Source organism: Ursus arctos, unplaced genomic scaffold, assembly GCF_023065955.2.
Source record: "Ursus arctos isolate Adak ecotype North America unplaced genomic scaffold, UrsArc2.0 scaffold_26, whole genome shotgun sequence".
Classification (NCBI taxonomy): domain Eukaryota; kingdom Metazoa; phylum Chordata; class Mammalia; order Carnivora; family Ursidae; genus Ursus; species Ursus arctos.
The window spans coordinates 35,575,200-35,588,392 of NW_026622941.1; the positions used below are offsets into that span (position 1 = coordinate 35,575,200).

At 39.1% G+C, this 13,193-nt stretch overlaps 1 protein-coding gene across 9 annotated transcripts in view; it reads left to right on the forward strand.

Annotated features, from left to right (window-relative positions):
* TMEM117 (transmembrane protein 117) overlaps window positions 1-13,193 on the forward strand; it is a 509,455-nt gene that overhangs the window by 491,455 nt on the left and 4,807 nt on the right. For 8 of the 9 annotated variants that reach the window (XM_057303293.1, XM_057303292.1, XM_057303294.1 and 5 more), the window contains one exon: window positions 948-2,681. The exons of the other annotated variant lie outside the window; for it this stretch is intronic. In XM_057303293.1, the coding sequence (XP_057159276.1) occupies window positions 948-1,594 (647 nt within the window). In that variant the 3' untranslated portion in view covers window positions 1,595-2,681. Of the gene's footprint in view, window positions 1-947; window positions 2,682-13,193 lie in introns of those variants that run through there. 9 annotated transcript variants of the gene reach the window in all.

Here is a 13,193-nt window from a genome sequence, read left to right on the forward strand (position 1 = left end):
ATATATACACTATTTATAACTAAGCTTTTAGAACCTGTTATAGGTATCACCTAATTTGCTACAGCAAACCTATGAGGTATTACTATATTATGATACACTCGATACTGTAAAGTTTGCAATAAATTGTAATTATAATAAAAATTATGATGGAATCTAATATCCCTTGAAAGTTTCCCCATATTCTTTTCATTTGCAGATTTAAAGATATCATTAGATAATATGTCTCTAAACAATGTCTTACTTGTATGAAAATTTTAAATACTACAAAGAAATTGTAGTAGATACAATCTCTCCAAATCATGTCTTCTAAAGCAGTTTGTCAGCTTTGGTTGTATTTATAGGTCTGATAAATGGATTCTGTTCAATGAGAATGTGATGCAATTATTTTTAAAGTCTTGAATGCTCGAGAATTATTGATCTGAATCACATCAATTAATGGTTTAATCAACAGGTCACCTACAAACAGCAATGTGAATTCAATTGATATACTGCTGTGTTTGCATTGCAAAATGATTTATTTCTTGCCTACACATAATTATAAAACTGTAAGAGATGTTCAATCATATGTTAGACTTTTCTAAGAATTTCATTAGAACTTTGTTTTTAAATATTAACTGAAATGTTCTAGAGAATAACTTACATGGAACCAAATTTGAGTATAGCTGTGGTGCCTGTAAAACAAGGAAGCTTAATCTGGTTAGTGTAAGTAGCATAAATTATTGACTCTGGGACCCACAGTCACATTTTCATGTGTCTAGAATACAATTAGGAACTATCCTTTGCCAATTCACTTAATGGCAGCATAGCCATCTCAAAAAATTGCTAAGAGGCGTAAAACATTAACACTTTATACCTGTACACCATTATCTCCATTTTATTGGAGAAAGCCCTATTGCAATTTTATAGGTCTTTGACTAATATGCAGTATTTCTCTTTTTTTAATGCAGGTAAATGGTTTAACTATGGGATTATCTTTCTTGTCTTGATTTTGGATCTTAATATGTGGAAGAACCAGATATTTTATAAGCCTCACGAATACGGACAATACATTGGCCCAGGGCAGAAGATATATACAGTGAAAGACTCAGAAAGTTTAAAGGATTTGAACAGAACCAAACTTTCCTGGGAATGGAGGTCCAATCACACTAACCCTCAGACGAATAAAACATATGTTGAGGGAGATATGTTCTTACACAGCAGGTTCATAGGGGCTAGCCTTGATGTCAAGTGTCTGGCTTTTGTTCCAAGTTTAATAGCTTTTGTGTGGTTTGGCTTCTTCATTTGGTTCTTTGGACGGTTTCTGAAAAATGAGCAAGGCATGGAAAATCAAGACAAAACTTACACTCGCATGAGAAGAAAATCACCGTCAGAACATAGCAAGGACATGGGAATCACTCGAGAAAACACGCAGGCCTCAGTGGAAGACCCACTGAGTGACCCTCCCTTGGTCTGCATCAGGTCTGACTTCAATGAGATTGTCTACAAGTCTTCCCACCTCACGTCGGAAAACTTGAGTTCGCACTTGAACGAATCTACCAGCACGACAGAAGCTGATCCAGACCCAACGACTTCTAAAAGTACGCCTACGAACTAGATTCACTTACTTGGAGATAGCACAAAAAGCAACCTTGAGTGTAACTTTAAAAAAGTCTTTCCTTTTGTAAATGTAAAGTTTACGTAGTGTTAGGTAAAGAAACACAAACAATGCCACAACGGTGCTCAACATGCTTTTTCTAGGACTCATTGTTTTCTACTTGTATTATAATACACGTGCCTACTGTATACCTAACAGTCCTCTAGAGATTGCTTCTCACAATTGCACAAGCTATTTACCGACTTCACAGCTTAGTAGAAGATTAGCTGATTACCCGTGTATCTGATGTTCAACCATAGTGGTGCCTTGAGACATTAAACTGTTTTTAACTGTACCAGAACCGAAGCGTGGAAGAGTCCTCAAACCTACTTCACATGGGGTCTTTTGTATACAAGTATTTTGATCTACACTTGATGTCTTAGCAGGAAACAGAGCCGAGACGTGGCTTGGGAAGTATCTCTTGTTTCCTATTCGGCAGTGGAGCTGGTGACTTTGACAGCAGGACTGCACAGAGGCCTGGTGATTACCTTTGAATTTGTTTTGGCTAGCTGCCAAATACAGATACAGATTCGAAATTCAGTACTAGGAGAATGATAACCCAGCATGGGTCACTACTTGTGAAACGTGGCTTTCTCCAACCAGTAATTGCAATTAGATGATAATACCTAATTATGTTTTCCTAATTAAAGATAAATTGCTACTTGATTAAAAATCCTGCCCTTCACCTATGGGAACAAAGGTTAAGAGGCACAGTTGGGTGAACTCTCAAATTTACTGGCATTTACACAAAGCGCTAGAAAACCAAGGAACTGAAGTTTTAATAATGTGAGGGTTGTACAGCCTACTATCTACAATATTTGTACATCTTTCTGTAAATATGGCTCTGGACAATGAAAATTGAAAATATGCCAGCCCTGAATAAGGGTCCTCTAAAAATCATGCAGCAGAACCTTGTGAGGTAGAAAAAGATGTGCATGAAAGAATCTATTCAGTAGCTTGTTTTGTGTGTGCATTTTTTTGTGGGTTTTTTTTTTGTTTTTTTAAAGAATTAAACATCATACATTAATAAATATAAATTATATATCAGTAATTATGTGATGTAGTTTTTTGTTTGTAATAACGGGATTCATTTATATCTTAGAGTTTAACAACAGCCCATTTAATTTTTTGTTTAACTTGATGCCAGATGAGTTAAAAAATGGAATACACCCAACATGCTTTAAATTTTGTTCCATAAATTGTGGTTACATGTTCTTGAGGGGGCTAGGGGAGATCACTTTTAAGGCAAAATTATTTTCCTGTCATATGCTGACATAGCTGTATTGTGTCTTTATGATTTTTAAAATCTCTCTTATTTTGATCTATCTGCTTTTAAGCTTACAGCATGCTGAATTTAGCATGCATAAAAGAACTATGCATTTATCTGTCACTTGAGAGCCAGCTTTAATAAACATCTTCCTACAATTGTTTACTAAGCAATTGGAACCATGCCCCTCCTGTTTCCTTTACCTTTAATAGCCATGCATGGTGCTACTTAGAATCATAAATATCTCTGACACTAAAAATGCAGAGATCAAGCTCACTATAGTAACCCCTTGACCATACTGTCCAAAGAAACTTAGCATGCTATTGCTTATATGTGGTTACATTGGCCATTACCAAATTTGCATAGTATAAAACATTCAACTTTGACTCTAGGACAAGTAAATAATACCACCTAGGGCTCTCTCTACATATATTTTATTCTGAAAGTCATTGTCTTGTGGAATGAAGAAGGAAGTTGATTTAGAAAGCGGGTATTCATGATCAGTACATAGTCCTTAAGAAAATATTAAGAATTTTTAGGTGGGTCTTAAGGAAAAAGTGGTTCAATGATGTAATCTAATTAGCAGAAGATGGAAAAAAAAAATTACCCTAGAGCACTATGCTTCTGTGTTTCTAGGGACTGGCTAGAGAAGCTGGCTATCAGTTGATACGAAAATATATCTTTAATGTTTCCCTAAGTTTTAGGAACAAATAGAATAATTTCTAGTAACAGCATTTTTTTCAACAACGGCATTTTAATGGCATTTAAAAAAATATTTTATGTATTTGAGAGAGAAAGAGAGAGCACGAGTGGGGTGAGGGAGAGAGGGAGAAGCAGACTCCCTGCTGAGCAGGGAGCCAGACTCGGGGCTCGATCCCGGGATTTCGGGATCATAACCTGAGCAGAAGGCAGATGCTTAACTGACTGAGCCACCCAGGTGCCCCAGCATTTAATGACATTTAAACAAGATCCAAATTTCTGAAGGCTTTCAGTAGTTACGTATACCAATCTTGACATATTTATCTACCCATGGGTTTCCTTCCTTCTTTTGCTACCTTTTGGATAGCACATCATATCTGCACTTATACCAGCTAAGGATTAGCAAATAAAGTAAAATAAAATAAAAGTCAATCACATGTACTCATATTTAGTCTTGAATCCTGAGTCATATACCAATAGACTATGACTCTACAAAGCTTTCTGAATTACCAGACCTTTTGGACTATCAAGGGCATTACCAAAAAAAAAAAAAAAAAAAAAAAGTGTAGTAAACCCAGAAAATGAAGAGTTAAAAAAAGGATTTAAAAAATCACTAGCCACAGTTTCTAAAGAAAGCATAACAAATGTGATGCCTTAATTGCAGTGAAGCTTAAGGACTATAAACAATTATATTTCTACTGTTCAGTAATTACAGTATTTTCTTTCATGCAGTGCAGAATTTGCACTAATTTGACACAATTTTAGTATCCTACATTATAGAGTACTTCATTAGTAGTTTAAATGGAAAATTAAATAAACACTATGAATTTATGCCTGATAATATATGCCTAGACATAAATCTCATCACCACATGCCCGTTTATATTATATAACCATACTTAGTTATCTCATACTCTCCCCATGCTGGCCACTTATCATGCTCACTTATCTTTTAGCACAGCTAAGATCACCAGTGAATCCTATTAGAAATGTTAAGAATTATTTCTTCTCCGTTTGCCCAAAGAGTCAGCCAGGCACAAAATCTCCTTTTACTTTTATAGCATCAGATTTCACAACAAGTAATTCCCACAAGCACTACTGGCTGAGAGGACAATGTCAAAGAAGTTGTGCAACACAGACACTCAGATTTGAGCGGGGGGAGTCAATACCGCTGTCATATCTCAAACTGGGCCCCATAAGCGATTCTGGTACATTATTTGCCTACCCTGCGGATCACCAACACAACCCAATATGAAACTCGGTAAAGGTAATGCTAACAAATCACTCTTAGCTGTCCCTGTAACTGATGACTCACGGTGCTGAATAGAATTCTTTTTCACCTAAGACTCCCACCCCATCATTGTTTATCACCTATCTGTCCTCACTCTCAACTGATCCTATTTTAAATTAAAACTCTTGGCTATGCAGCCACAGTCTGGGTATTGTGCTTTTACTGGTTTCTTCCCGCTCAGACTGTGATGGGTCACTACTCTATCTGGCCTGATTTCTTCCAGCTTTGCCCCTGAGAATTCAGCTCTAACCTATATTAGCTAGCCCTGCCATTCAATTAGTTTTGCAATAGGCAAACTGACACTTTTTTCATTTATTTGAATTTTTATTTTTAAACATATTTATGTGCACAGGGTTGTGATTAACGGGAACCAATATAGATAAGAGAATCAAGGTCATAAATATTTGGCTTACTACCATTTAGACTGGACTAGAATTGAATTATAATCTGAACAACTAGAGAAGTTTAGATGTGGTATTTATAGCTCACAAGTCACTCTTGTTGAAGCTAACTGGAAAAAGAGGTGGGTATTTATAATGGGAAGAGAAGGTTAGGCAGATGGTGGAACATGAATGCAAGTTGCTGCCATGAAGTCTTGGAAGTGGAAAATGGCAGTTTCAGTGTGATGGGCTTTAAAACTCTCAGGGGAAGGAGGCCTTTGTAGAGGGAACTTCAGCATAAAGTTATCCTGAGTCCAATACGCCTACCTAATAGGTGTCCTCACAGGACTCAAGAACAGATGTTCAACATAGCTGAGGGGGTTACACCACAGGTTGGCTGGTTGGTTGATTGGTTTCTTAAACATTCTAGCACTCACATTACTCTGTGTCTGCCCCAGGGAGCATGGCGACACCTGGGCAAGGGGACACGGGGCCCATGAAACAAACAACAGAGGTGCATATATGGGGGAGTGCGCAATGTGAGAAGAGAAAGACAAAAACCAACACGTAACAATTCAGAGAGACTGGAACATCCCTGATGGAAGAACAAAGATGGGGCAAAGTCTGTTTGTAAACATTTTATCAGCGTATAAAAGTTGACATCTTGTAAACAAAAATGTCTTTCAGATGCTTTATAATAGACACTCTGAACAATTCTAGTGAGAAACAAAATTGGTATTACTAATTTAATATGTGTAATATACTACAGGTATTATTTTAATTTAGTGTGAGGAATCAGTTATTTTACTTCAGAGGATATAACACACATATAAGGTATTTCACAGGTTTATCTCTTACCTCTATCCTCCAGCACAATTTTTCATAAGGGTCTTAAATTCCTTTACATCAAATAATTGTACTACTGAGCTTTCTGAGGACTTACCTGCATGACTGAAGGATGACTACAACCTATAATTGAGAAATACAGTAACAAAACAAATTTTCAGATGCTCCAAACCCTAATAATTTTTTTTCATTCTATCCAGATGATTGCTCAATCCTCATATGAGTAAGACTATCATTATGAGTATTTTCTACATGCAAATAAATTATCCCATTTAATCCTCATATTAACCACTGAAGGTAAATACGGTTAATTTTACTTAACAGATGATAAAAACTAAGGCGCAGATAGGTTTATTAATTTGCCCAAGGTCAAAAGGCTGGCAAACAGAGTTAAGATTCGAACTCAGACTTGTCTGACTCCAAAGCTCCATTAATTCCCATTATAATCCTTCATTAAGATCCATTCAAACTATAACATCCATTTCAAACAGGATCTTTTGGTGAGGATGACCTGAGGAACACTGTAAAACTGTTCAGATGCTTGATTTCTAGCAACTCTTATCTCTCAAGAATCTGAGTTAAGTACTTTCTAACAGGTGTCTGGATGCAATTTACAAGTTATATCTTATGATTGAAACAGATAAGGTTGAATTAAATGACAGAAGCATTCAGTTCATTGCCAGGTGTTCTGATTTAAACTGCATTTATAAACCCACAACACAGATTTGTCCTGACACAATTTCCAGCGTTGGAATTGGTTTATTTCATGGTCTTACTTTTCTTGGGGGAGGGGAAAGAACTGACCTCTTTTGAACACACCCCCAGGCAAATGTCAGGGTGGGGGTTAGGTATGAATATTCGACCAAGGGAAAAAAATGATTTGTTAGTGGACAGAGTTAGAAAGCACAATTTGAATAGGGACTCTAGAAATAACTGTATTTTGAAGAAACCATCCAAAATGTATAATTTTTAAAAATCATCATCAAGGGAAGCAAGCTGTATTGTGTTAGGACAAGCACTGGCTTTGCAAACACGTCCCTTGAACACTATGAACTTTAGTTTCTTATCCCCCAAATGGGAATAGCTCAGAGCTCTGAAGAGGGTGAACTAAAACTCTGTGCGGAAGAATTCGGTGAATTGCAGTGAGTTGTGCAGATGTGAATAATATCACAGGTGTGGGCACCCGTCCCCTGCCGTGTCCACCTTTCAGTGGAGCCCACTCGAGTGGTTTGCCTTCACCAGCCGCTCTGGGCCAATGCTGCCACTGAACACGGTTAGGCTATTTTCTCCCAATTTTCTGTCTCTCTGTAATTGTTTTGAACTCTCCGAACTGCAACGTTAACACATTTCACTTTTAACAGGAGTTCAGATATCCTTAGTTTAAAGCAAGTGGCTAAGTTGTCTGAAATCAATGGCGGTAATCCCTTGGAGCTACTGGGCCAAACTTACTCCTCGAGGTTTCTCTGCTCTAGCATTCTTAAATTATTGCTTTCCTTTTATGATTGCTTTAGCAGCTTCTCTTATCAGGACTTTCTCATTGTGCCAGTAATCCGCCACCTTTCATAAATCCTGAAGTGTCTCCAGCATTTCAACGAGAGCCGACACACGCACCTGAGCCCCGCACTTCAGGATCCTTCCAGCTGTATTTGGATGCAGTCGAGGAAGCCACTTCTCAATTAGGGTGTCACTCAGCGTTGCCTTTTAGGAAGAACCTACCTGCCTATGCAACCCCTCAGCCACACCATGGTCGTTTGCAGAATGACATCTGAAAACAGTACTGTGGTTTTCCATTTAGCTTATAGACTCATTTGCCTTGAATACCTTATTTGACCTGGATACTCCACTTGACTTTAACCTAACCACACGGAAAAAGGTCTGCACTTAAAAATAGTCACTCTTGACTGAAACAAATTGTGTAAGATGAGATGTGTAAGACGAGCAATAACCAATTCAGGAAAGACAACTCTAACAATCACTATCCAGATTTGATAATGATTAAATTACTATAAAATTGCCTTTGAACAAATTAAAATGTTCTTGAATTTTGAGGGGCAATATTTAGAGTTTCCAATATGCCAGAAAACTGGGACGCTCTGTCATTTGCACAGCCAATGGTCTCTTTCTGGTGGAAATAGAGTGTATCTCCTGTGTCTCACTGGTCTACTCTCCTCTCTGTCATTATTAGGTACTGCCATGCAGAGATCTCATCATCTCTTCCTAGGATAACTGCAGGGTGGCCTTAACTGGTCTTCCTGACTCTCACCTTGTCCAGTGCAATCCATTCTCTATACTTTACCAGAACAATCTTTCTAGGGTCTAAACCTGAATATGTTACTTCACTCTTTCAGTGATCACTTATTGCTCACCAGTGGAGTTTTATTTGTTTGTTTGTTTGTTTAAAGATTGTATTTATTGACTTGAGAGAGAGAGAGAGAGAGCACAAGTGGGGTGAGGGGCAGAGGGAGAAGCAGACTCCCCACTGAGCAGGGAGTCGGAAATGGGGCTCAATTCAGGGACTCTGGGATGATGACCTGAGCTGAAGGCAGATGCTTAACCGACTGAACCACCCAGGCGCCTCTCACCAGTGGTTTTTCATAATATTGCCTACAACTCCAAATTCTCAGTAGCTTAACAATAAAATTTCCTTTCTTGCTCATGTTGCAATTAAATTGGGTGTCCACTGGGTGGCTTTCCATTCAGCAACTTGAGGTTTCAGATGTATTCCAGCAAGTGGTTCCCTGACTCTCTGGGATCTTGGTCTTCTGTGTATTGAGTGGGCTGATGAGGAAGGAGGAGAGTGAGGAATATACCATAGGAAATTTTAGGAACGTATCTGGAAGTGACATTCATCACTTTTTGCATTCTGTGGCCAGAATTCTGTTGCTGGGCCTGCCTAACTGCAAAGTATGGCAGAAAATGCCATTCAGCTCTGTGCCCATAAAGGACAGGGAACAATTTGGGGAATTTCTAGTCAGAGAAGCATTTACAAAATATATACCAAATCAGGTCTCACACCTGAAAGTTCCAGCTCAGTGAGCTTAGGATAGAACTAAAGCTGAACTAATTTTTGAATTCCATGGGTGATTTCCTAACAAACATCAATTCTGATAAAATGCAAAATCCTATCTGGTACTCAAGACCCTCTGACATCTTTTCTGCTTTTTGTTGTTGTTGTTGTTGTTTCCAGGCACAGTGGGTCTAATCATCCAGCCATGTTTAACTACTTTTTGCTCTTCTAATGAGCCACTGTGCTATTTCACTCTGCTTTTCCTCAGTATCTTCTATTTGGAATGTCCCTTTTCCACCGCCACCCCCCCAAGATAAACTCAAGTATCACCTCTTTTATCTAGTCTTTCATCACCTTCCAAAGTAGAACTGACTGCTCCTCTATCCTGTTCCTGTATGACCTACATTTTATCTATTCTAGTATCTCGAACATTCTCTTCCTCCATATGTTTACATGTCTGTATCTTTTATTAAGATTACAATGTCCTTGATTCTGCCGATAAAGACAACCTGAGGTGGGGAGAGGAATTATACATTAATTGTATCATACTTTCTAACACAATAAAATTTGAATGAATAAGTATATGAAGAATGTGGCAATGTACTTAGAATTGTTTCATTTATGTAGCATGATATGCTCAAATTCTATGATCTCCTCCATGATAAACATGCGGGGGAATGGACTGTGCCAATCAAATCCTTTAAGTTAGGCTGGAGGCAGGATCATTACTTACATTCAACGTGGGGAATGAGGGGTATATTAATCAGGGTTCTCCACAGGGTCAGAACCACTAGGCTGTGTAGACACAGATACAGGAGATATAGATAGATAAAGATGGAGATTTATTATGAGGAATTGTCTCATGACATAATGGAGGCAAAGAAGTCCCACATCTGCCCTCTGCAAGCTATAAACCCAGGAAATTCAGTCTGTGTCTGGAGGCCTGGAAACCAAGGGAGCCACTGACATAAATCCCAATCCAAGGACAGAAGAAAATGACATGTCCCAGCTCAACAGTGAGACAGGAAAAAAAAAGGACCAAATTCCACCTTCCTTTGCCTTTTGTTCTTTTCAGGCTTTCAGTGGATTGGATGGTACTTAACCACACTTGGGAGGGTAGTCTACTTTACTGAGTTTACCAATTCCAATGCAAATCTCATCCAAAAACAGCCCCCCCCCCAAGACACACACAGACACAATGTTCAATCTGGATACTCATGGCCGAGTCAAGTTGAAACATAAAACTAACCATTCACAAGGGGTAAGGACAGCAAATTTTAAAAATCTCATTAAAAAGGAGGGCCACCATTGCGCCAGAAAAATGTATACAAATTCTCCGTCAAGCACAGGAGTCTCAAGACAGGTCCTAAGAGCCAAAGCAGCGCAAAGCACGAGAGATAGTTAAAACACAGCAGCAAATGAGAGTGGCAGCTGGAGGTGTACCACCTCATTGCTGAGGTGGGACGCTCTGTCCTCGCCCGACTGTTCAGCTACTTCTACCACAGATTTGCACGGGCGAGCTGACTGTGACTGACCGGGTAGACGGTTCCATAATCGCTGACTGTGTATCCTGAGATACCAGACTTTTTTTTTTTTTTATGTTTATGCTGCTGATTTCATGTATTTTTTTCTTTTTGAAAAATTATTACCAGACTTTTAGAAAAAAAAAAAATACCGCTCTGTCCTACATAATTTTGTGAGGTTGCAGCTCTACGAGGGAAGACTCCAAGCACTCAGAGGATCCACAGGCAGGACTGAACAGAGTGAGGAGAGATGATGGAACCAGTTTGCAGGATTTCGCATGTTTTCTGAAAGCCAAAATTGGAAAATCAACACAAGTCGGGAGCTCTAAAACTCAAATACTGTGATTATAGCTGTACTTCTGCAACTCGTATCTCTGAATTCCTTAGAAGCCTATTTACATGTTGAAAACATCAATTATTCCTCCTATTTGAACTACATAGTTCTTGTAATCAATTGCTTTGAGTCAATGTTTAGAATTATTCATGAAAGAGTTATATTTTAACGGCATTTGATGAGAAACAGCAGCAGCATCCATTAATTTGATTAGTTTTGTACGGGCGGAAAGAGAAAGCTGGCACACAGCCCTAAGCGAATCAATAGTGTGGGATCTAAGTGTGAGTATCCAAGCCAGCTTCAGCAGCCGGGAATCCAGCACAGAATGACGGGGGGAGGGAGAGAGGGCAAAAATTAGGGAAGACATGTCTCCTATCCTTTCTTTCTACCTCCTTGCCTTTTTGTCACCAGTCACCTCTTACCTTAAGGCACTGAATGTAAGCTGCTTTCCCACTCCATCCCATACTCGGTCCCACTCCCTGCTGTCCCTTTCTGAAGAATAGAACAGAGAAGTTTTTTTTTGTTTTGTTTTGTTTTGTTTTGTTTGAAACCGAAGTTCTTAAATATGTGTTACAGCCTAAGCCCAAAAACAGAGTAATAGATTCGGACATTGAGGAAAACAGGAGCCAGAGCCAAAGGTTTAATTTCTTTGTACGGTTCATCCATTTGAAAAGGTCGAGGAGTGGCGGTCCAAAAAAGCAGAAAATGCTCTTTATCCAAGTGATCCACTGGGGGTGGGGGGGGGTGGAGGTGGAGGGGGGGCAGGGACAGCAGACACTGCTGAAGCTGTCAAGGTGCTTTTATGGTTCCAGAGGAACGTGACCAATTTGAAGCCCTAAACATTCCTGGGAAAGGCACAGTAACAACCACAGCTGAGGAATTGGCCAATTTGTATTTTGTGGGCTATTGGGCCTCCATTTAAGGGGTATGGGGTTCAGGGCAGGATCCCAGCAGAGCTGGACTGCAGACAAGAAACCAAGCTGTACTGTAGCCCTGCCCACCAGACACACCATAGAGGGCAAAGCAACAGCTAAATAGCCACCAAACTCCAAACAGGAACTGGCTTATAAGAACAAACCTCAGAAAGGGGGAGTTAAGATGGCAGAGGAGTAGGGGTCCTCTTCCCCTTTTTCAGCTGGTCCCCTGAATCGAGCTGGATATATACCAGACCATCCTGAAAACCCATGGAATCAGCCTGAGATGCAGGAAGATACATCTGGATCTCTACAAATGAACATCTCCAGCACTGAGTATTGAGGTACGAAGCGGGGAGCCGTGAATCCGCGCACAGATATCGGAAGATAAACAGAAAGGGGAGAGGCCACCTATAGGATCCAATAGTACATTAAAAGGATTATCCATCATGACCAAGTGGGATTCATCCCTGGGATGCAAGGGTGGTTCAACATTCGCAAATCGATCAGTGTGATAGATCATATCAACAAGAAAAGAGTCAAGAACCATATGATCCTCTCAATTGATGCAGAAAAAGCATTTGACAAAATATAGCATCCTTTCCTGATTAAAACCCTTCAGAGTGTAGGGATAGTGGGTACATTCCTCAATCTCATAAAAACCATCTATGAAAAGCTTACAGCAAATATCATTCTCAATGGGGAAAAGCTGGAAGCCTTTCCCTTAATCAGGAACACGACAAGGATGCCTACTCTCGACATTATTATTCAACATAGTACTAGAAGTCCTTGCAACAGCAATCAGACAACAAAAAGGGATAAAAGGTATCCAAATCGGCAAAGAAGAAGTCAAAATGTCTCTCTTTGCAGATGACATGATTCTCTATATGGAAAACCCAAAAGACTCCACGCCCAAACTATTATAAGTTATAGAGCAATTCAGTAACGTGGCTGGATACAACATCAATGCTCAGAAATCAGTTGCATTTTTTACACAAACAATGAGACTGAAGAAAGAGAAATTAGGGAATCCATCCCATTTACAATAGCACCAAAAATCATACATTATCTCGGAATTAACTTAACCAGAGATGTAAAGGATCTATATTCTAGAAACTACAAATCATTCTTCAAAGACATTGAGGAAGACACAAAAAGATGGAAAAATATTCCATGCTCATGGATTGGAAGAATAAACATAGTTAAAATGTCTATGCTACCCAGAGCAATCTACACTTTCAATGCCATCCCGATCAAAATACCAATGACATTTTTCAAAAAGCTGGAACAAATAGCCCTT